A 24,295-nucleotide genomic window follows, 5' to 3' on the forward strand; every position below is an offset into this window, starting at 1 on the left:
CCATTGAAAACAAACACATGATATCCATTCAATAAAGCTTTACTGAGTTCCCACAGGGTACATGAATTTAGGGTCCATAATTTACATTAGTAGAAAAGTGTTGCTTTAGCCCCTTAAAAATAAAAAAAAAGAAAATGACTTTTCTATATATTTCAAGTGAATCATTTAATGTGAGTGAGGCTCAGTTTGATTTGTGTTAATTACTAGCAGATGAAAAGTGGGAAAATACAAACATTTCCCTTTTAACAGAGAAACATGGAGTTCAGTGACAGGATGAGCTAGTCTGTCTCACAGGAGCTGATGAGAATGGCTGAGACACTGGAAGAGAAGAATGCACTTCAATGCAGTGTCCTCTGAGGGTTTGACTGAAAATACAAACACTAACTGGCTCAGTAATCAGACCAAAAAAATCAAGGAGAGGAGTTAGTCACAGCTTGGGGGAAAAAAAAAATGAGAATGGGTGGCACTAAGTACAGCTAGGGGAACAATTCTGGAGTTTCCCTGGAGTTAAAATAAGAGGCTGAGCTGACCAAAGGGCTATCAGCTATGCTCCTTTGAACATAGTGGTTTTAACTGATGGATTTGCCAGTGTACCCAACTGCATTTTCAAGTATAATTCTAGTTATTTGTACCCTAGCAATATGGAATAAAAAGCAGCAGGGGAAAAGTGTCAAGTATGTAGGACAAAAGAATCCAGCAGCCCTAGAATTCCCAGTCTTTTTCATCAGGAGACTCACACTCCAGTTGAGTCCATGGTGTTGCTAGAGGCAGAGGTAATGACGGCTTGTGGGAAGCAGGAGGCAGCAGGGAAAGCAGTGAATCCTGGCTTTCTTCTCTCATCTGGTAAGGACACTCAAAATGAGACTGATGGTACATAAACTCGGTACATTAGTTTTATTAGCAATGAGTCACTTTTAAAGAAATTGTGGGGCTGGGGAGATAGCATAATGGTTATAAAAAAAGACTTTTATGTCTGAGGCACCAAAGGTCCCAGGTTCAATCCCCAATACCACCATGAGCAAAGCTGAGTAGTACTCTGATAAAAAAAAAAAAAAAAGAAAGAAAAAGAGAGAAAACTGTGTCAAGAATATTTAAAATTGTTTTCAGGTATTTTCATTAAAATGCCTTTGATTCTGGTTATCTTCAAATAAAACAAGGTAACAGCTAAATAAAACAAGTTTTGTCAGAAATATATAATTTCCACTAATATAGAAAAATTATTACAATTCATTTAATAATTTAATAACACGAAAACTAGGGATATAGCAGCATCCAATAATATTGTTTTTTTTTTTTCACTAATTTTGACTTACAGAATGAAAATATTTTAAAAGGTTTGTTTTTTTTCTTTACTGTTTACGGGGGGGTGGAGGGGAGAAATGGCACTAGAGTATCACTCTAGCAAAGGCAATGCCAGGGACTGAACTAAGGGCTTCATGTTTGAGAGCCCAGCATTTTATCCACTGGGACATTTCCCAGGCTGCAGTTCTGTTGTTTTTGACTTTATAAGGACTGCTCTATCAAATCTACAAAATGAAGGGAGTAACTTTTTAAATGTGTGAAAAATATCTAGACAACAGAAGAAAGATCAGCTCACCTGTTTGAAGAAAACATGGGACAATAAACTGCTTGCTGATGGCCTGAAATATTACAGACAGTTAATAAAAAATAAGATTTTATATTGAAATACAGAGCTCAAAGCCTAGAGACCCATTAGAAGTTAGATATAGAACTATAAAGCCCATCACTAAAAATTTAAAAGCAAAAACATTCAAAGGAAAAAGAATGTCAGGAAGCCTAAATCTGAGCTTCAATCCTGACTAATTAATTAGTCCCAGAGCCAGTTTTTGGTTAGTCCACAGACCAACATCTACCGAGCATGTTCTGATTATAAGGAAGATATGGGAGCCACCAGCAATGGTGGAATCACACAGGTGTGAAACCCCAAGGAAGCCTTGGTAGTAAAAAAGAAAGAAACCATGTTAGACATTAACGGGTTAATATAAGTAAATAAGGCACACATCTTACTTCCAAAGTCAAGTGCTAACATACAGCTATGGTAGTAATCTGTTTTATTTGTTTATTTGTTTCTTTCTTTATTATTTTTGTCTCACTGGGGCTCAGTGACTACACTAAATTCCATTGCTCCTGGAGGCCACTCCCACCCCATTTTGTTGCCCTTACTGTTGCCATTGATGTTGTTGTTGGATAGGACAGAGAGAAATGGAGAGAGGAAGGGAGACAGAGGGGGGAGAGAAAGACAAGACACCTGCAGACCTGCTTCACCGCTTGTGAAGCGACCCTCCTACAGGTGGGGAGCCAGGGGCTTGAACTGGGATCCTTAAGCTGATCCTTGCTATCCAATACCTAAATAAAAGGTAATTATAAAAAATACAAACACGTAGTTTCATGCTCTTTACAAGTAGCCAATAGTACCTTTTCTCAGGATCTTGTTGCAGACAGAGCTGTACCAAGCTGAAGAAGGCAGGAGAGAAAGTTTTTGAGGATGGTGTTTGTAATCTGTCGCTATTTACAGTGTGAGTTCCGCTGGAGGCAAGTACGCTTTCTCCAATTCCAGAGTCTATACCTGATCGGGACTCTTTCATTCTGGATTCTGACTGAAGGGAAATACTGATGTCCAATGGGCTATAAGGAGGACCCTTTAGTTTCTGTAACAGCATCTGGAAAAAAAGGGGAGTTTTCCTTCAACCCTTTTTAGGCAAAATATCAAAACAGCAGTAAGAATAAAGACCTCACATCCCTGGCAAACACACTGAGCAGAAATCACTTGGGGTGGGGGACTTCTGTAAAAGTGTCAAGAGTGTAGGGGCTCTAGTGGCTCTTACCTGAGTCCTAGGCATATCCTGGAAAGGTACCTGACCACTGGCCAGCTCACATGCTGTGATCCCGACGCTGTAGATGTCCGACTTTACATTATATCCATGTAAATCCTGTAAGACAAGTCATGTGAAGTCCTTCAGTGTAAAGAACTTAGTGAAAAAGTCACATACATGTGATTTTATGATAAAGGATGGTGAATAATCATATAAAAAATAAACAAACCTCTAAGTGAGAAATCAAAATATAGTACATGGCATAATATCGTAATAATTCCTAGCATGATGATTTTGACAAGAAAGAGAGAAGAAGTCTTGCAATAGGCCATCCACCAATCCAAATATAAGGGCACAGCTGTCCTTCAGACAAATTCAGAAGACACTCAAGACACAAAGACAACCCAAACGCGATGACCACACCTGACCTGTCTCAGCAGTTCTGGACTCAGCCACGGCTGCACTGATGTGCTGAACTGTGGGAACTCATACACAGCCCTATGCCTCTGTCCGTGCTTAACCAAACTATGCAGGTGGGACAGGCCAGAAAGGGTCACTAGGCCATCACCAGAAATGAGGATATGGCTGGCTTTAATACTCCTAGAACAAGAAGAAACAATCCTAAATACTGGTAAATGGGCCAAATGAGAAAGAAAAAAAAAAAAAGTCTGGCGAAAACAAATCCATATGCATTCTCTTGGGAATGATACTTTAGAAAACAGCAGTGCACTGATAAATATGCATGCGGTGTGCTCAGGGAGTGAACTCTTTTCTGCTACTGGACCGCATCAGCACAAGGGAAGATCTAACTGGAAACTGCATGTGTGGATGTGGTGACAGGAGAGAAGCAAATCATGAATTTTACTACTTTCGGCTGCTGCAGCAGAACAACTGAGAAGTCTACAATGAACTCAGTAATACCAGAAACAGAAAATTCTCATTGGATGATGTCCAGTAAAATGTAGCCTCTCATGGCAGAATATCATTTACAAAGATCTTTCTTTCTTTTCTTTCTTTTGTGGTCACCAGGGTGAATGCTGGAATCCACTGTTTCTGGGAGGGCACTTTTTCCTTTCTGAGAGACAGAGAGAGAAACTGAGAGCAGGAGAGACTATTAGACACCCACAGCACTGCTTCACCACTCGTGAAGCTTCCTCCATGCAGGTGGGGAGGAGGGGTACTTACACACTGCAATGTGTGCGCTCTACTAGGTGCACCTAGCTGGCAAATAAATTATAAAAGAACTTCAATATTCATTTACCACAGAATTTGGAAACTAACAGCAGAATGGCCAACAGTGAGGTAAAATAATAAGACTTTAATTAGAATGTGACCTGTTAGAAATCCTCAATTAAGCAGAATCCTAGCCAAAAAACAAAAACAAACAAACAAAACCAGTAGGAAGATAAGAGGTTTTTTTGGTGACTAAAACAAGAAAACAAGCTAATGTAGAAGTAGCTGAATTGAAAAGTAAAGTTCCAACATATCTTAGGACAGCATTGTTTTTTAATAACCAACAAATCACTTCCGCACCTACAGCCTGGGAATAGGCTGACTGATATTTAGTGAGATGATCCCAAAGTGCTGCAAAATATTTTTAAATCAAAGGAAAGCTGAGTCGTCATTTGTATATGATATAAGTATGACCTACGACTGAAAGGCAGATAAAGGAGTCTTTGTTTGCTTAAGGAAAACAAGACAAAGCTAACTAGCACCCACATCCTGGAGCTTACAGTCCAGGCTGCTTCTTACATCCCGCATTAGACTGAGACAGTGATGCTCCTGGTGCTCTGTCCCAGAACCAAGAACAGCTCTTGGCCCACAAAGGGGTATGAGCACGGCTGGTGAATCAACATAAAACTATGTGTCTAATCCTCTTCCTCCCTAGACTTTCATTTATACATTTCCTCTCCGGCCTCTGTAGTACTCAATCAGTTCCTCCTAGAAGCTCCCTAAAGACTTCCTCCACTAAAACACTCCCATTTTACAAAATGAAGTAAGTAAATACCTGTGAATACACCCATTTTGGTGCAGATAGTTCAGTCCTCTCACTGCTCCAAAGAGAATGTTCCTTATTAAAATTTCACTCATTCCTTCAGGAAAGTAAGTCCTTAAGAGCTGGCTTGCTGAACCTGAAAGAAACCCCTTACATCTTAACAATCATTAATGAAGCAAAATGATCTCGCCAACCACAAATGTGCGCACACATATATATATTTTACTTTGTAAGAGTCTGAGCACTTCCCTATGCAAAGGTGATTTTCCTTCGAGTGTCTTTAAAATGTTCCTTCTAATAACATTCTAGCTATCAGGAAAGGAAGTGAATGAACCCATTATTACTGTTTCTCAGTTTATTGGGGATGTTTTGGTGTTCAGAGCAGCTGTTGACACATGGTTACGGTTTCTCATCTCCCTAGACACATATCCGAACAATGCTCTTACCCCCAACTCTCATCTATTTCCACAAACAATTCCCATTATTACTCTGTGTAAAAATCTAGAGGCAATTCACAAAATCTGTCCTAAAAAAAAAAAAAAAACCAATCAAATCCATTCTTTTGCTCAGCTAGCTTACTGAACATTACCTTGTATTAAGTACTATGTGAGTACCTAGGGACACCAAAATTAAAAATAGTTTCTCAAGAAGCTCAAGTCCAGTAAAAAGTGACAGGCACATGGCTGTTGGTAACACTCTGCAGTTAGTTTACACTGTAGTGAAGTGGTGCCAGGCACAGCACGCTGAGCACAGGCGTCAAGATCATTTCTTCCTAAAGAAAGTACTAGTTCTCTGTTCAAGGAGAGAAAGGAAACTCAAGGAAGGAGACAGCTTGTATGAAGGCATGAACTCCTCAGAGAAGCAGTGACTGTTTCACACATCATACTAACCCCACCTTTCTTCTGAAGACTAAAATTCAACATGAACTAAATGCAGAAATACATATCATGAACTCTAGAGCTGTCTACCAGACGTACAAGATGAAAGTAATGAAATAAAAAAAAAAAACTTCACTCTAAAAATGTACAAAATGTTATATACTATATTCCATAAAAAAAACCACTAAATGCTCCCAGAGGGATAAAGAATAGAAAAGCAGGGAGTTGGGTGGTAGCATAGCAGGTTAAGCACACATGGCGCAAAGTGCAGGGACCGGCATAAGGATCCCAGTTTGAGCCCCCGGCTCCCCACCTGCAGGGGAGTCGCTTCACAAGCAGTGAAGCAGGTCTGCAGGTGTCTGTCTTTCTCTCCCCCCTGTCTCCCTTCCTCTCTCCATTTCTCTCGGTCCTATTCAACAACGACAACATCAATAACAACAACAATAACTACAACAACAATAAAAAGGGCAACAAAAGGGAAAATAAATAAGTATTAAAAAAAAAGAATAGGAAAGCTATCAGGGGAGGGAATGGGATACGGAGTTCTAGTGGTGGGAATTGTGTGGAGTTGTACCCCTCTTATCCTATGGTTTTTGTCAGTGTTTCCTTTTTATAAATAAAAATTATATTAAAAAACTACTAAAAGAAAAATAAATAAAAAGTAATGGATCATAAATTGATGATTTCACTCAACCTTAGAGCTACAGCATTCAGTCTAACAATGAGTTATTTTTATCCAAAAATGAGTTTTCTTACCATAGGCCATAAATGGAGAGATAACCCAAAGCCAGCTGCCAACTGTAAAAACTGTCCAGTAAGTTGTAATATTGGGATGCCGGAAAAAGTGGGATAGAATCACTGCTTTCTAGAACAGACACACAAGAGACAAGACATTAAAAATGATCTTATACAAAAGTCACAGGCCCCTAAGATCATGAACCTAAAACCTAGCTTCTTTCCACCCAAAGATCCCTATTCTCACCTCCTCTATTCCTACTTTCTGGTTCCAGCTTATTAAACATTTTTTCCTGCTTTATATCTTACTGCCCTTCAGACACCAAGTTTCAGATGCTATCATGATGCCATCCTGACTTCCCTGGGCAGATGACCTCACCAATGTGTCCTGGAACCCCACCTCTCCAGATTCCTGCCCCATTAGAGAAAGACAGAAACATGTAAAGATTAAATTGGCACTATAATATCCCTGAATTGTCATTCTGCTAAATTTGTCAACTCAAAATTTAATTGTACTTAACTGAATGAAAAACTGTGGCTTTTTTTTTTTTCTGCTTCCTTATATCAGTACCTGTTATTAGACTGAACAAATGTTATAGATCTCCAGGTCAGGGCAAGCAAGACAGTTCTCTTGAAAGCACACATGCTTTCCCATTCACAGGACCCAGGTTTAAGCCTGGCGCTCACGTGGGAAAAGCCTTGGTGTTGTGGTATCTTTCTCTTTCTCTCTGAAAATAACTGTTCCAGGGTGACAACAAAATTAATAAGACAGAAATTTCCAGATCAGGATTTTGAATGTGATATTCATCTATAAGAACTTCCACTTCCCAAGTGTTTTTTGTTTGTTTGTTTGTTTTAACCAGATCTCTGTTCAGCTCTGGCTTATGGTGGTGCCTGGGATTGAACCTGCAACCTCTGTGCTTCAGGCATGAAAGGTTTTTGCGTAAACATCATGCTATCTCCCCAGTCCCCAAGTGCTTTTTTCAGTCTGTAATCATATGCTGATTAGAAGAAAGAAATCTTCCTTTAACAGAAAGACTATTAATTTGAGAGAAAAACCTTACACGTGTAAACTCCTCAGAGAGACACAGTAAATGCATGGGGGCGGGGGATAATGTTTTGTTACCTGTAAAGCTTTCAGGCGTTCTTCAGTGCAGTTTTCCAGATTTGTGATTTTTATAGTCACCAGTGTTCCTGTAGGGGTGTGTCGTGCAAGATGGACAGAAGTCAGGTTGTCAAATCCTCTCCCTACATCAAATGTAAAACTTGTATTAGTAGTCAGAGAAGAAGAAAAATAAATGATAATCTGGGCTTCACCAAAATCTAAACTTGTTCTCTTTAAGGAAATAAAAAGGTAGGCCACTAAGTGCAAGTATTAACAGTACTTTTAATTTCACATGACTCATATGCAGGGTATAGAAGAAACTTTTTCACTAGGTGACAAACAATCCAATTTCAATGACTGGCAAGGGACTGTGAGGTTCAAGCAGAAGGTACTGAATTCACTGTGCCAGAGCAATGCTCTAGTGTTTTTTTTTCTTCTCTCTCTCTGATAAATCAATCTTTTAAAAATAAGCAACATCCAAGGAAATATATGAGAAGCTAATAAGTATAGAGAAGCTGTTCCAGATATAGAAACATGTTTTAAGTCTACAACTTCGTAACAGTACATGATCATTCTAATAGTTGAAACTGTGAACTGTGAGATAATTGGGCTGGGCAGTGGGGCACTCAGTTAAACACACATGTTAACATGCACAAGGATCTGGGTTTGAGCCCCAGCTTCCCATTAGCAGGGAGAACACTTCTTCTTCTTCTTCTCTCTCTTTTTTAAAAAATATTTATTTTTTCCCTTTTGTTGCCCTTGTTTTATTGTTGTAGTTATTCTTATTGTCATCATTGTTGATAGGAAAGAAATAAATGGAGAGAGGAGGGAAAGACAGAGAGGGGGAGATAAAGATAGACACCTGCAGACTTGCTTCACCACTTGTGAAGCAACTCACTTGCAGGTGGGGAGCTGGGGTCTCGAACCGGGATCCTTACTCCGGCCCTTTGCACCACGTGCGCTTAACCCGCTGTGCTACCACCCAACTCCCGGGAGGACACTTCTTAAGCAGTGAAGCAGGTCTGCAGGTGTCTATCTTTTTCTCTCCCTCTCTCCCTCCCCTTCCCCTTTCAATTTCTCTCTGTCATGTCAAATAGAATAGAATAGAATAAAATAAAATAAAATAAAACACAAAGATAAAGGGGGGCCAGGCGGTAGCACACCTGGTTAAGCGCACACAATACAGTGCGCAAGGATCTGGGTTCAAGCCCCTGGTCCTCACCTGTAGGGGGAAAGCTTCACAGTGGTAAAGCAGGGCTGCAGGTCTCTCTCTGTCTCTCTCCCATTCTATTTCTCCCTCCTCTCACAATTTCTCTCTGTCTCTATTCAAAATAAATAAATAAAGATTAAAACATTTTTAAAAAGAAGCTGTCTAAAAAAAATAGTAAAAAATGAAGGGGAAAAAAAACAACAGGAGCCATGGATTTGTGGTGCCGGCACCAAGCTCAGTGATAACAAAACAAAAACCAAAAAACAGGGCTGCAAGTGTCTCTCCCCTGTTCTCTATCTCCCACTCCCCCTCAATTTCTCCATTTTTAAACAAAAGCAAGCACTAGACAGTGTTCCAAACCTGCCTCTCCAGATGTTCCATCTTCTCACTTCCCTAACACTGAGCACACACTTTCAGTATATTAGTGTTTGTGCTGAAAACAAAACTATCTAATGCACTCCTACTTCTAGGAAGGGTGTGAACTGTGTCACACATGGCTTTATGTGCCTAGCTCCTCAATTAGCACCTGCTTGTAGAGTTTAAGTGATATTTCTGAGTACTCAGAGCAAATGTTTCACGTCCTGTTCCAAACTTAACTAAGAAAGGCTTCAACTAAAACTGGAATGTTAGGCAAGCATTTAACTTGAAAGAAAGTAAAAAACTTGAAAGAAAGTCAAAGGACTGACTGGAAAGACTTATGTGATAGGATTTTAATTCACACTCAGTATAAATTATAGACTTAAAGTACAAACTCCCTACAATAAAGACCGAACTAAGGGGGCCAGGCAGTGGTGTACCTGTTTAATGCCCACATGACTGTGTGCAAGGACACAGGTTCAAGCCACTGGTGCCCACCTGCAGGGGAAAGCTTCACAAACAGTGAAACAGGGCTGCAGGTGTCTCTCTATTTCACTCCTCTATTTCCCCCTCCTCTCTCAACCTGTGTCTCTATCTAATAAGTAAGTAAAAATATTTTTAAAAAGAGATTTTTTTTAAAAAAAAAAGACAGAACAAATTTTTAGATTATTCAGTGTCTTCCTGCTCTGAAAGTATGTATCAAAAAGTAACCATTCTAGATCCTAGTGCTTGCTTCAACACATATGCCTCAAAATTCAAGACAGTAGGGAGTCGGGCTGTAGCACAGCGGGTTAAGCGCAGGTGGCGCAAAACACAAGGACCGGCATAAGGATCCCGGTTCGAACCCCGGCTCCCCACCTGCTGGGGAGTCCCTTCACAGGCGGTGAAGCAGGTCTGCAGGTGTCTATCTTTCTCTCCTCCTCTCTGTCTTCCCCTCCTCTCTCCATTTCTCTCTGTCCTGTCCAACAACGACAACTACAACAATAAAACAACAAGGACAACAAAAGGGAATAAAAAAAAAAAAAAAATTCAAGACAGTAATCTTCAAAACAACTGGGCTACTATTTTAGGACTGACAGAAAAGTAATGCAAGCATTTGAATGTCATCATCACCAGCTTCATGCTGCAGGCGACAGCATGAAGTGCTACAAAGTGACCATGTTACCACCAGTGTTATTTTTATTTATTTATTTATTTTGCCTCCAGGGTTATCACTGGGGCTAGGTGCCTGCACCACAAATCCATTGCTTCTGGAGGTTATTTTTTTTCTTTTTTTGCCCTTGTTGTTTCATCATTGTTTTGATAATGATTATTGTTGTTATTATTGTCATCGTTGTTGGATAGGACAGAGAGAAATGGAGAGAGGCGGGGAAGACAGAGAGGGGGAGAGAAAGACATCCGCAGACCTGCTTCACCATTTGTGAAACGACCCCCCTGCAGGTAGGGAGCCAGAGGCTCAAAACAGGATCCTTATGCCGGTCCTTGTGCTTCACGCTATGTGCGCACCAGTGTCATTTCTAACAACAGTGGCCATGTGTATGAAGTTCAGGGTCATTACCGATTTCCACTTGAAGTTCATAGTGTGAAGCATGGGTGGAGCAGATCGCTTCACTGGCCTGAGTGGACAGAGGCGGCCAGCAATGAGCTGGCTCATCAACCTGTGTTGTTTTATAAGACAAAGACAAAATCGGTAGAAACATGAAATAAAATACTTAAGACTGAATTTTCAAATGCAAATGCTCATTCAGGAGGCACTAGAAGGTGGCTTAAGATTGTTTTAAGACCTAAAAGGAGGTTATAACTGCTAACAGCTGAGTAGTTAGAAAGCAAACGCTTATAAAGGAAGGGAGGCCAGAAAAAGCCGATTTACAAGCAAGGAAGAATGCAGTCCAACACAATCTCCAGTAAAGATTCTTAGGCCTTGCTTTGAATCTTGTTACTTCTTCAGAAATACACAAATGAAAGAAATACAGAGACCAGGAGAGGGATATTCCCTGGTGTGTTCTTATTTCACATGGTTGTGAATTATATCCACTAGGCAAACAGAACAGACACCTGCTAACTAGTGGAGAAGGTAACAGTCATGGAACAATTCCACACCTCAGCCTATTAAAATCACTGAAGAGGTGGTCCGAGAGGTGGCGCAGTGTATAAAGCATTGGATTCTCAACCATGAGGTCCCAAGTTCGATCTCCGGCAGCACATCTACCAGAGTGATGTCTGGTTCTCTCGCTCCTCCTATCTCTCTTATGAATAAATGAAACTTAAAAAAAAAAAAAGGGAGATTGAAAAAAAAAATCACTGAAGAGGTTCTTGTTAGTTTGCTGGTACTGGAGTACTGCTCACCTCTGGCTTATGGTGGCACCGCAGACAGAACCTGGGGCCTTTGGTGTGTCTGGCATGAAAGTATTTTTGTATGACCTTTAGGCTATCTCCCCAGCTCACAGAAGAACATTTTCATGATAGGAGGTCAGAAACAAAAATAGCCTCAAAAGACGAAGGAGCAGGGTGCAGCGGTAATGACTCTGTGGCAATTCGGGGTCTCGTGGAGTGGCTTGGACTCGGGGTCTGAGGTTTGCACAATATCCCAGTGGCAGTGAGATAGTAGGCAGACACGGAGAAAGAAGAGGGCACACCACTGGTATCATATGACAGCCAGGAGGAAATGCTAAGAGACACTTAAGAGTCTGTACTAGCAGCAGCAGCTGGGAGGAATCTTGTTACAGCCCTTGAGGGTGACACAGAAGGAAGAAGTGGGTTAGAAATGACCGTTACTATGTGCTAGGAATTGTGTTAACTACTTTTACATCCTGCCTCCACATGCTCTTGAGCTAAACTTTTAAGAGAGCAGAAAAATATATAAGTTCATGAAAACTGCATATTATTCAAGAAGGATAAAATGAACTTGAGTCGACATTCCACACGATTTATTGAAATAATCCCAGTGAAGAAGGAAATCTAAACAAGTCACTTTCTTTAGAAGAGGTGGTTTTTAAATCTTCATATTTATAGAACATATCTAGGAAACAGAAAATGTTTATGAGCTAGACGAGCGTGTGCCAATTTTCAAAACCTTCAAGTTCAGCTTGTACTTTTGTCACAGGAAGGCCAGTGTGCAAGGTGCAAGAATGAAGGCTCACAGTTCAGGTCACCAGATGATGGTATGAAATCTACTTGGCTCCCATTGGCATCGGGGAACTTGTTTAAACTAGAAGGGACACATAAGCTGGAAATAAGCAGAAAAATCCAGAACTGGCTGTCTTCAACAGGTTCACACTTCCAAACCCAAGGCGGTTACATGTCAAGTTTGCAGATACAGTAGCACTCACGTGAGACACCAGAATGGGAACACTGATTTGATTTTTAAAATGATGGAAAACTAAGGGACCAAGTGTGACGTAGGTGTCTAGTAAAGTCGAATGTCAAACTATTGGGCTGATGAACTGTGGTGACTTAAAAAAGCACAGTAAATCACAAGACAGGTTGGGTTTACAAGGAGTAAGTCATCCAAGCACAAGCTTCCGTCTCTTTTGGAGACGGAATTTCTGGTTAGAGAACCGGAAAACAAACAAAAAAAAAACATGGTAAGAGTTCCTGCTGAGCTTTTCTTGGTGCCACAGATCAAACCCGGGATCTCATGCAAAGAGCATGCTCAGTCACAAGCTACCGCTTTAGTTGCTCTAGTTAAGGGTTTTAACAAATTATTAAAAATGAAAAAATCCTGCTTATATGTTTTCATTAAAATACAGATTATCCATTGTGAGGCACAGTTCCATAATGAATGAACAAGCTGTAATTCAAAATCATCCAGACAACATGAAAGAATGAATCCAGGTCAGTAAAATTTTATAGAGATAAATGTAAAAATCTTATGTTAAGTTAAAAAAAAACCTATACATACTGCTAAGAATATCAGGCTCATAACATGGAAGCCTCAGTCAAGATGTGTGATAGAACTTGTTAAAATAAAAGCATGATACTAAGTTTCATACACAGAAGCAAAATGAGTAGATAGAAGGATATAGAGTCTTGCTGCATCCTGAAAAACTTTCTCTCGTTTTTTTTTTTTTCCCCTTTTATACCAGATCAGCTCTGGGTGATCATCACCAGCACACCTAGCAGTGTGCTGTGGTCAGGCATCAGTGTGCCTTTTCCTACTACCTTCTCCCCTTTTCAATGAATGGGTCTGAGGAAACTGATTTGCCACATGCAAAGGCAGAAGCTGAACTCTTACCTAAAACTCTAAAAAATAAACTCAGAATGGGTCCAAGAGCTAAATTTATTTCTCAAAATAACAGCACCCTTAGGAAGAACACAGGTCTCAGCGAGGAAGCAATTACAGAAGCCAGACCTTCCATAGCATAATGGTTATGCAAAGAGATTCTCATGCCTGAGGCACCAAAGTCTCAGGTTCAATCCCCTGTACCACCATAAGCCAGAGCTGAGCATTGCTCTGGTAAAATAAAATAAAAATAATTAATAAATAAAAAAGAAGACATACAAGTGGCTAATAAACATAAAAGTATGTTCCATAGCACTAGTCATTAGGTAGGGAAATGCAAATAAATACTACAATGAGTTATCACCACATACACATTAGGATGGCTAATATTAAAAAGAAAGTAAGAAAGAAAGAGTGAAAGAAAGGGAAGAAAGGAAAGGGAAGAACGAGTGTTGGTGAGCACATGGCCAAACTGAAACCTCTGTGCACTATCCCTTCCCTTGGCAACAGTAAGGGAAACATCAACAGAACACTTCTCTCACAGACCACCTCACACTCAAATGAAGACTACCTCTGGCGACTAGCAGACTTGAGAATTAGTAAATCAATAACAAACACATAAAAAAAAAGGAGGGGGAGGAGGAGAAGGAGAAGGAGAAGGAGAAGGAGAAGGAGAAGGAGAAGAAGAAGAAGAATTAGAAGAAGAAGAGAGAAAGAAGAAGAAGATCACCAATGGAAGTTAGATTTCTAATTAGGGTGATTTAGTAGATCTGTTTTCAGTAGCCAAAGCAGTTATAGGTGGGCAAAATTTAAGAGAGGATTAAGTTTCACTCAGACTGAATAGAGATGCCTTTGAAAGCTCTAGTCAGAGGGGCCAGGTAGTGGCACACACAGCTGAGTGCACATGCTCTGCTCCCTACACACAGGACAAAAGTTCCATGAGCAGGGAAGCAGGGAAGCAGGGAAGCTGGTCAGTTGGTCTGTCTGTCTATCTCCCCCTACCCTTTCAATTTCTCTCTGTCCTATGTAATGAAATAAACAAGAAAATAAATACTTCTTTTAAAAAAGAGAACTCTAACAAGAGGGTTTCGGAGACAGTTCTGGTACCCAGGAAAGAGTCTGGATTACAGGGAAAGTTGCGAGAATTATTAATCATGTTTGATGCCAGGGTGGCCTCGTGTCTGTAGAACAGTATGAGCAAGTGATATTATAAGAATAGGTGAGACTGCTCAGAGAAAACCTATCTAGACAAAGACAAGAGCTCAATTACATTCTCTTGGAAAATGATGGGAGTACAGGAAGGAAAAAATAGTGTAACATCCAAGAGAGAAAAAGACATAGGAGAGTGGTCCAGGTGGTGGTGCAGTGGATAAAGCACTGGATTCTCAAGTGTGAGGTCATGAGTTCGAACCCTGGCAGCACATGTACTAGAGTGATGTCTGGTTCTTTCTCTCTATCCTCCTATCTTTCTCATTAATAAATAAATTTTTGGGGGGAAAAAAGGAAAAAATAAAAAGACATAGAAAAAATGAAAGTGAGTGGCACTACAGAAGGCAAAGGAGGAATTATCAATGGCATTCAGCCCTTTCCTTACCAAATATTGATGAATACCAGATTTAGACTGCTTTTCAGGCTGGAGTGACTCAACTGGTGTTCTTGAAGTACAGAAACAATCCTAGAAATTCAGAAATACTTTAAGTTAGTGAAAAGCAAGCCACAAACTAGCAGGAGGTGGTATGTAGGTATAGAAAGGTCTGGTGATGGGGTGGGGAACAGGGAGAAATGACAGCACACAAGAACCTGGGGCTGAGGCCAGGATCCACACCTCCAAGGGTACTCAATATATAAGAGGAGGGGGGAAGTAGCCAGGTACTTAAAAAACTATTTTATATCTGCCATAAGTTTCTTTGTCACTATTTGTCCTCTCTTCTCTAAATGCCTCTATATAGCTTATGCAATGCCTGAGGCTACAAAAGCCCCAGGTTCAATTCCCCACACCACCGCAAGCCAGAGCTGAGTAGTACTCTATTAAAAAAAATAATAGGGAGTCGGGCAGTGGCGCAGTGGGCTAAGCGCACGTGGCGCAAAGCGCAGGGACTGGCGTAAGGATCCCGGTTCGAGCCCCCAGCTCCCCACCTGCAGGGGAGTCGCTTCACGGGCGGTGAAGCAGGTCTGCAGGTGTCTATCTTTCTCTCCCCTCTCTCTCTGTCTTCCTCTCCTCTCTCCATTTCTCTCTGTCCTATCCAACAACAAAGCAACGTCAACAATGGCAATAATAACCGCAACGAGGCTGCAACAACTATGGCAACAAAAAGGGGGAAAAATGGCCTCCAGGAGCAGTGGATTCATGGTGCAGGCACCGAGCCCAGCAATAACCCTGGAGGAAAAAAAACAATAGTAATAATAAATATATATATCTTATCCAATTTATAAATTGATACAAAGTTGCTACTTCTACTTAAGTAATCCCTTAGCTAAGGGATTGGCAAACCTGTCCATCAACCACATCTTACTCAATGCATATGTTTTGAATAAAGTTTTGCTGGACTAAAGATAGACTCATTTTCAGTCCTTTACTTATTACCAACAGAAGAATAATTGAAATAGCTTGCTGATTGTGTGGAAAACTGAGAAATGTTATGCATGTACAAACTACTGCATTTACTGTTGACTTTAAAACATTAACCCTCCAATAAAGAAATAAAAAAGAGAGAGAGATGTTTCACCTCAAGTATTTTCCAGATGTGAAAGCTCTTTTTTTTTTTGCCTCCAGGGTTATCTATCGCTGGAGCTTGGCGCCTACACTATGCTGCTGGCCATCTTTTTTTTTTTTTCATTGTTATTGTTATTGCTGATGGACAGGACAGAGAAAATCGAGAGAGGAGGAGAAGATAGAGAAGGGGAGAGAAAGATAGACACCTGCAGACCTGCTTCACTGCTTGTGGAGCAACCCCCCTGCAAGTGAGGAGCCGGGGGCTGGAGCCGGGATCCTTGAGCCAGTCCTTGTGTTTCACACTATGTGCACTACCACCTGGGCCCCCCAAAGCTCTTTTTTTTAAAAAAAAATTTATTTATTTTTCCTTTTGCTGCCCTTGTTGTGGTTATTGATGTAGTAGTTGTTGGATAGCACAGAGAGAAATGGAGAGAGGAGGGGAAGACAGAGAAGGGGAGAGAAAGATAGACATCTGCAGACCTGCTTCTTTGCCTGGGAAGTGACTCTCTTGCAGGTGGGGAGCTGGGGTCTCAAACCAGGATCCTTACGCCAGTCCTTGTGCTTTGTGCCACATGCACTTAACCTGCTGCAACACCACTCGACTCCCTAAAAGCTCTCTTTTTAAGTAGAAAAGTTTTACATTAAGACATAAAAGTTTATGCATTCTGTATTTTCCATGTAACTAACAACAGTCTCCTAACCTCACAGATCAGCCTCTCAGTCTTGGCAACTGAGGGAGCAGATTAACAGATATAAGTTTGAGCTCTGTCTTTAATTCTTTGCAACTTGGGTCAAACTCAAACTGAGGCTTATATCCTGCCATGTCAATCACTCACAGTTTTGAATACTAAAAGAAATATCATGCATCAAAGAATTTGTAAACTACATATCATCATACAAATTCATGTTAACAAAAACTTACCAAAAGAGACATTGAGTCGCTTTAGTTCAGAGACTAGGGGGAAAAATCCATGTATTCCAAAGGAGATGTTTGCTTTTGCTTCAAGATGTAGAAATATCCTCCTATTAAGAACAAAGGCAAAGTAATTTAGATATACATATGTTTCTTGAAGAACTAGTCATAAACCCATGTGAAATCAAGGCAATTGTTCTTTGGTCCAAAGAAAAATTCCTGAAAAATATCTTTGAAGAGCATTTTTGTTTGCTGAATGCTGTTTGAGATTTGACATCACAACTTCAAGGCAGAGTGAAATTGAAAGGAGGTTCTGAATATTTTCAAAGCCTCAAAATACCTGTGCCCCTCCTCCCAATCTTTGTTATACTGTTTTTAAAAGACTCCCAAGCACATGGGAAAGATGGACTCCCAGTTGCTAAAAATGATGCCGCTTGCAAATACATCCCCTTCTGAAGCCTTCAACTTGGAGAAATAATCAGACTAGCAACCCACTGGAAATTCATAATGTCTCTTGATGCCTTACGTTTAAAAAGAGAAAAGTGTCATTTCAGTTTTCATGTGAAAATGTTTTATATGGCCTAGGGGGGTTGAACTGTTATGTGGAAAACTGAATGTTACACATGTACAAACTACTGTATTTTATTATTAACTATAAACCATTAATCCTCCCAATAAAGAAAAAAAGAAAGTATTTTATGTAGGTGACATAACTTTTTGGCACAAGGGTTTTTTGCTGAGCTTTGTGCTTATGTTACTCTACCAACCCCAGTGGATTTTTTTTTTCTTTTTGCCTCCAGGGTTATTGCTGGGGCTCAGTGCCTGTACTATGAATCCACTGGTCCTGGGAAGCCATTTTTTCCCCATTTTGTTGCCCTTGTTGTTGTTGTTATTGTTACCATTGATGTTATTGTACAGGACAGAGGAAACTCAAGAAAGGAGGGGAAGACAGAGGGGTAGAGAAAGACACCTGCAGACCTGCTTCACTGCTTGTGAAGTGACCCCCATGCAGGTGGGGAGCCAGGGGGCTCAAACCAGGATCCTTATGCTAATCCTTGCTCTTTAAGCCAAGTGCACTTAATCCCCTGAACTACCACCCCGCCCCCAATTTTTTTTTTTTTTAAAGATAGGAGCAGAGTGAAAGATACTACAACTTCCCTCTTTACCTGGTGCTCCCACATGATGGCCAAGGACTCAAGCCCAGGGCCTTGTTCATGGTAAAGTACATGCTACACTGGGTGAGTATCCCCCAAGCCTGATGATATATATCCTTACGATGTTTAACTCTCAATTCTATTCTTGTAATTATTGACAGTTGTAAAATATATGCACATTATGATACAAATATCCACTTTCACAAATAGGGTATTAATCTGAATAGTTTATGAAGACTTTGTAGCATTGGATTTAAAATAGCATTTCCCCCCCCCAGATTCAAAAAGCTATAAATATACTACTAAGAGCTAAAGAGATGGCTTAGCAGGTAGGGCATGTGCTTTGGCATGGGTGCGGTCCAAGTCCAAATCTTGTCACTAAATGGGAGATCTCTGACACTAAAGGAAGCTGTTATGGTGTCTTTTTCTCTGTCTATCTGAATAAAAAAGCAGCCTGGACAGTACTAGTGTTTCAAATGCCCAAGGAAAAGATGTATATTTATTCAGGATGTTCACTACAGACCAAAGCTAGAGAACAGAAGCAAGATGCTGAAAGGATATGATTATTTTGCCTTTTACTACTGTGTTGCATAATGAACTTCTCTGTTCCAGTCTCTTGGAAACAGAGCTGGCAGTCAGCTGAGGTAAAGAACAAACACAGACCCCTGCAAGCGTCAACCAGGCTTTGACCTAGCACATTATGATTGGGCCCTCCTTAATCGCTATCGAACAGGCCATTGCCAGTGCGCTGCTATGTTCCATCGCTGGGGAGCCAGAGACGACCCGAACTGCCCCTGCGGCTCCAGACAGACTATGATATGACCCACATAGTCAACGACTGCCACCTCTCCAGATTCAAAGGAGGTCTCGAAACTTTACATCAGGCTCTACCTGACGCTGTTGAATGGCTACGGAAGAAGGGCAAACGCTAGAAGAAGAAGAAGAATGGGAAACTCAATGCCTGTCCTGCCCATCTCCTGGGGTAACTAAGATCAAATGAGGTACTTTGCCTTCCAGTACTAACTACCAGTGTAATATATGAATCAGGGATATATATAATCTGAAAGGTGAACTCAAGTATTACTGACAGCAGTGCAATATGGTTAAGATTCTTTTGGAAGTGGTCCGGGAGGTGGTGCAGTGAATAAAACACTGGATTCTAAACCATGAGGTCCTGAGTTCAGTCCCCGGCAGCACATGTACCAGAGTGATGTCTGGTTCTTTCTCTCTCTCTCTGCCTGTCTTTTTCATGAATAAATAAATAAATCCTTTAATAAAAATAAAAATAATAAAAAAAAAGATTCTTTTGGAAGATGAGTTAGAAGTATTTTGAGGGAGTCGGGCTGTAGCGCAGAGGGTTAAGTGCAGGTGGCACTAAAAACGAGGACTGGAGCAAGGATCCTGGTTCGAGCCCTGGCTCCCCACCTGCAGGGGAGTTGCCTCACAAGTAGTGAAGCAGGTCTGCAGGTGTCTTTCTCTCCCTCCCTCTGTCTTCCCCTCCTCTCTCCATTTCTCTCTGTCCTATCCAACAACAATGACAACAATAATAACTACAACAATAAAACAAGGGCAACAAAAAGGGAATAAACAAAATATTTTTTAAAAAAAGAAGTATTTTGAAAATCATGAAAATAATCTTATATATATATTAAAATGTATTAGCTTTTGATTCAGTGAAATCTGCAGTTCTAGTTATCCATTTTAAGGAAATAGCCACGTAAAAGAAAACACACACACACACAGGTGGGGGAGCCACTACACAGTTCAGAGAAATTGTATTCACTCCACCAATGCTTAGTGAGTGGTTATCATGGGTCAGGCTATGTTCTGGGTAGAAAGGCAAGGATATCATAATTAAACAGATTTTCTGGGTGCTGGGATTTTGTTTCTTGCTTTCTCCTCTTAAAAATCAGTAGATTCCTTCTTAAATAACAACAAAAAAATAACGTTGAACTCTACTATCTTTTAGAAAAACTCAGAAGAGAAACAGTCTGTGAAAACAATTAGTATTAAAAGGGCTGTTCATACCACTGACTTAATCCCGGAGACTTTCCCTTTACACATGCTAGACTGTTAAGAGCTAATTTTACAAGACATTTTGAGGTCAAGGCAGCAGCTGCACCGGTAAGAGGAGAGCAAGAGACTTGCTGTCATAATCCTCTCTCGCACACTCGTTCACTAGGTATGACTGTAAATGTTTAACTCATACTTAAGAAACATATTTCTAGGTATAGTCACAAGTGGTATCAGTGGTCCCTTGTACCTGTAGGATAAAGCTTTATAAACAAATGTGTCCCGTAATAGAATGGTTCCTGTGAGGCTTTAATCTGAAAAGTTTAATAACGTGTTCTGTGAAAATCTGGGGGGTATATTTTATTTATAGAACTCGACAGAGGTCACTGTTCCGGGAAATGCAAAACCAAACCAAACTAAACTCCGGCAATATTTAACTTTCTTTGTTGATCTTTAAAAGGGCTGTTTTCCAAGCTGATCTGGGGGAACCCCTAACACCCCTTGAAATTACAGCGACGCACAACTGGGAGAATTTTCCAAACTTAGCATCGTGACTCACGCTTTCAAAAAAAATACTGACAGTGTGCCTACTGTGTGCCCGGTCCTGCTCCAGGTAGGCGCTGCCAGAGTCCTGGGTCACAGGTTGTAGTTTTTTCTATTTTGTTTGTTGGGGGGGGGGGGGGGAAGCGCCTTGCACCAGGGAAAAGCCCCACAGTGGCTTTAAATTCCCAGGACAGTGCGTTGCGTGTGCTCGAGGGTCCTCTTGCAGGCGGTGGCGCAGAGACCCGGGGCTGGGGCGCAGGAAGCGGCCCCAGGTGAGACCCCGCGCACCTGAGCGGAGCCCAGCCGCCGCCGCCTCCCCGGCTTGCAAGGTGCGGGCCGGGCTGCAGCTCCGGGGCTCCGGGGCTCCGGGGCCGAGCTCCCGTGACCCTGCACCGGCCGCTCTCGCACGTCTCTGCCCGGCGCCCCAGGCCTCAGTTCCCTGCCCATCGCCCTCCATTACCAGGCTGCCAGCACCGCCAGCTACTGTCCCCCGACGGCCGGTGCGGGCACGGACGACGCCCCGCAGAGGGGCCGCTGAACGCTGAACGCTGAGCGCTGGACGGCGGCGCGCCCCGGACTGGGGCGGCAGGTCAGGAACTCTGCCCCTGTCCAGGACTACGCTGGGGTTGGGACTTGGCCCTCCCGGGCGGGCCCCGGGATTGCGACTCCGCCTTCCGCCTTCCAGCCCCCCAGGGAAGGGGCGGGACCTTCGAGAGTGGGGCGGGACCCGAAGGTCTGAATGCTACGAAGAAAATAAGGGGGCGTGGTCAAGAGGAAACTACAACTCCCGGCAGGCCGCACGCGGGCACCGTGGAGGTTGACGGGAGAGTGGGTCTCCTTTCCTCTCCCCAAATTGTGAGTGTGTAGGGGGGGGAGCGGGGGGGGGGAACAGGGGGGAGGGGCTGTCACTGACCCGGCGTCGCCGCAAAAGTCGAGTCGCCGAATGATGATGTGAAGTAGCTCGCTGGTCCCCGCCACGCCCGGGCAGTTACTGGCGGGCGGCCCCTCGGGCTGCCGGCTAAGAGATTCCTCTTTTCACGCGGCGCGGGCGGAGGACGCGGGATGCCGGGGCAGCTCTTGTGAGTATCCTCCGTGCGCACGACCCGCGGCAGCCCTGGCCACGGCGCCTGGAGCGGGCGAAGCTGCGGCCCCGTGCTCCTCCCGGTCCGGGGAGGCTCGCGCGGTGAGCGGGGTCGCGGGTGGGTCCTCGCCGGGGCTGGGCGCCCGGCCTCGGTCCCGGCCGCGGGAACAGCAGCAGCAGCCGGACGTCCGCACATCCCGGGCCCGGGGCGCGTCCTGGGCGGCAGGCGGCTCTGCGCGGTAGCTAAGCCTCTCCGGCCGTCTGCCGGGGAGGGGGAGCCGGGGAGAGCATCTGGGACAAGCTCTTTCCGCGCTCAGGCCACTTGGTCTGCAGCTGGACATCACCCCATCTCCCAGAAGAGCTGACCTGAGCCTCGGCGCGAGTGATGGCTCCCGGCAGGTGCCCTTCTCAGCACCTGCAAGATCGCCTGGAAGGTGTACGGGTGACAGTAACAGTGGGCCTCGGGTCAGTGCCCTCGCGCCTTGTGTCTGGACAGTTTCTGCCCCCCTCGCCCCAATAGATTAATAAACCAACCGTATGTATAGATTTATTTTGAATCTTAAGTACTTTTTTCCTGACCTTCAAATCTTTGCAGTAGAATTGGAATCTGAGCCCCAGTGATCTCCAAATAGCATGTTCGTGGTGGTGGTGGTGGTGGAACACTTGAAAATAAACTGTGAAGGGCATTGGGTGGTGGGGAAGGGCAGGGATAAAAACAGTTGGTCATGTCAACAGTTATTCCAGCTTTCTATTTTTGAGATTAAGTAATGTTCAACAAGTCTCAGGTATTCAGCAAGAATGAACTGCTTGGAAGACAGTGTTTTGTCATTTTACAGAATGGTATTCACCTGATGGAAAGGATCAGACAGAACAGTTGAAAGCTCTCAGCCAGTCACCAGGCTTCCTTGTTGTTTTTCATTGTTGTAGTCATTATTGTTATTGATGTCGTCATTGTTGGATAGGACAGAGAGACATGGAGAGAGGAGGGGAAGACAGAGGGGGCGAGAAAGACACCTGCAGACCTGCTTCACAGCCTGTGAAGCGACTCCCCTGCAGGTGGCGAGCCGGGGGCTTGAACCGGGATCCTTACGCCAGTCCTTGCGTTTAGCGCCACGTGTGCTTAACCTGCTGCGCTACTGCCCGACTCCCTAAAAGGTATTTTTTCACTGTTTTCTTCATACTGGTTTCTTTGTATGTTGGGCACCTAGACTACATCTCAAGTATTTTTAAAGAAGTGACAATTCCTGTGTCTCAGAGAGCTGCACATGGAGACCCAGAACCCCCCTTTCCAAATCCAGCGTTTTTACATATATGCTATAATAGAGATTCATTTATATTTCACAAGTGTTTTCCAGTTCACACATTTAGTGATGTTGCAACTGAAAACAGGAGACAAGGCATATTATTCTCCAGGGAAAGTGGTTGACATTGACAGTCACAAAGAATAGAAAAAGTTATCTCTTGAAAATGCTACTTTGGTACCAAAATATATTAATGCCAATATAAGGAATAGCACTGCTGATAATATATTATTATTTCATTCATGTTTATGTTGAGCTCTGTTTATGTCAGTTTTTAACCTTTTTCTCCATCCTATTCAGCTGGTAAAAAATCTAGGCATTAAAGTAGTGCTCCCATTTAAAATGACTTAATAATTGAGGGGAGTAAATTATTCATGGTTTCCAGTATATCTGTTCAGACCTGCAGTGTTCTTATAGTACAGTACTTAGAAATCTTTCTTTTAAATACTTAATATGTGTGAGATACCCAAGTAAATTATTGAACTATGTTAATTTATCCTCACATCACCACTGGGAGGTGTTTTTATAGCTAGGCAACTGGAGCAAGGACAGGGTAAGTTAACAAACCCAAGGTCACTCACTTATTATGCAGTAGAACTGAGGCTTAAATTCAGGGAATCTCAGACTCTTTAGCACTTATTGAGCCCCTGTTGTGTGTCACCTTCAAAACTGAGTGCTATCGCTACCTTATCTACATAATAAAGCCGTATCATTTGGCAATTTACCCAAAGCCACAAGTTAATGGTGTTGTCTGTACTTGAACCCACTTTTGCCTTTCTTTGAAGATCAAGTTCTTTCTTTTACATGCTTACTTTCTTTCCTTTTTTTTTTTTTTTTTTTTTGCCTCCAGGGTTATTGATGGGGCTGGGCACTACTAATCCACTGCTCCTGGAGGCCATTCCCCCCCCCCCTTTTGTTGGCCTTATTTATCATTGCTGTTGTTATTATTGTTGTTATTGCTGTCTTTCAATAATCAAATATTTAGTAACTGCGTTTGTTGAGCTGAGTACTAGTGATTTAGTCTTTTGCCGAAAGGAATAGAGTTGGAAGAAAGAAAGACTGTTGTGTTAGTGTTAATAAGCAAACAGCATAGAGAGAATACTGTGGGAACATAGAAAGAACACTAAAATCTGCCTGGGCTGGGAAGATTTGGGCCAGTCATGGTAAAACAAGTGGGAATTAGCCTGGGCTAAGATGGTCCTCTCCAAAATTTGTGTGTCTCAATACAAACCTCTAGTAG

At 42.3% G+C, this 24,295-nt stretch overlaps 2 protein-coding genes across 10 annotated transcripts in view; one reads left to right on the forward strand and one right to left on the reverse strand.

The window, feature by feature from the left end:
• Window positions 1-23: 23 nt before the first annotated feature.
• STRADB (STE20 related adaptor beta) lies at window positions 24-21,723 on the reverse strand. 2 transcript variants are annotated; one of them, XM_060194142.1, is made up of 14 exons: window positions 21,587-21,723; window positions 21,134-21,415; window positions 16,973-17,073; window positions 14,932-15,012; window positions 10,674-10,773; window positions 7,570-7,691; window positions 6,465-6,573; window positions 4,843-4,966; window positions 3,263-3,434; window positions 2,847-2,951; window positions 2,588-2,681; window positions 2,437-2,475; window positions 1,598-1,640; window positions 705-840 (listed from the first exon to the last, which is right to left on the reverse strand). In XM_060194142.1, exons 3-14 carry the CDS (start codon window positions 16,982-16,984, stop codon window positions 837-839), a joined length of 1,005 nt encoding a protein of 334 aa, XP_060050125.1. In that variant the 5' UTR covers window positions 16,985-17,073; window positions 21,134-21,415; window positions 21,587-21,723; the 3' UTR covers window positions 705-836. The 2 variants fall into 2 exon arrangements, with proteins under 2 accessions (XP_007520566.1, XP_060050125.1); XM_007520504.3 differs by having other exon boundaries at window positions 24-840; window positions 2,437-2,681; window positions 21,587-21,716.
• The window catches only part of TRAK2 (trafficking kinesin protein 2), a 61,079-nt gene continuing 58,398 nt past the window's right edge, over window positions 21,615-24,295 (forward strand). For 5 of the 8 annotated variants that reach the window (XM_016187030.2, XM_060194138.1, XM_007520505.3 and 2 more), the window contains exon 1: window positions 21,615-21,752. The gene's annotated coding sequence lies outside the window, so the exon portion shown is untranslated. Of the gene's footprint in view, window positions 22,220-24,295 lie in introns of all 8 variants that reach the window. The other 3 variants (XM_060194137.1, XM_060194141.1, XM_060194136.1) reach the window with 3 other exon arrangements.

Source organism: Erinaceus europaeus, chromosome 7 (assembly GCF_950295315.1).
Source record: "Erinaceus europaeus chromosome 7, mEriEur2.1, whole genome shotgun sequence".
NCBI lineage: Eukaryota > Metazoa > Chordata > Mammalia > Eulipotyphla > Erinaceidae > Erinaceus > Erinaceus europaeus.

Excerpts from the sequence above, each read along its gene's own strand:
- STRADB (XM_007520504.3), bottom strand. Across the intron at positions 6,574-7,569 it reads AACGCCTGAAAGCTTTACAG|AAAGCAGTGATTCTATCCCA; the intron begins GTAACAAAACAT and ends TGTCTGTTCTAG. Across the intron at positions 2,682-2,846 it reads AGGATATGCCTAGGACTCAG|ATGCTGTTACAGAAACTAAA; the intron begins GTAAGAGCCACT and ends CTTTTTTTCCAG.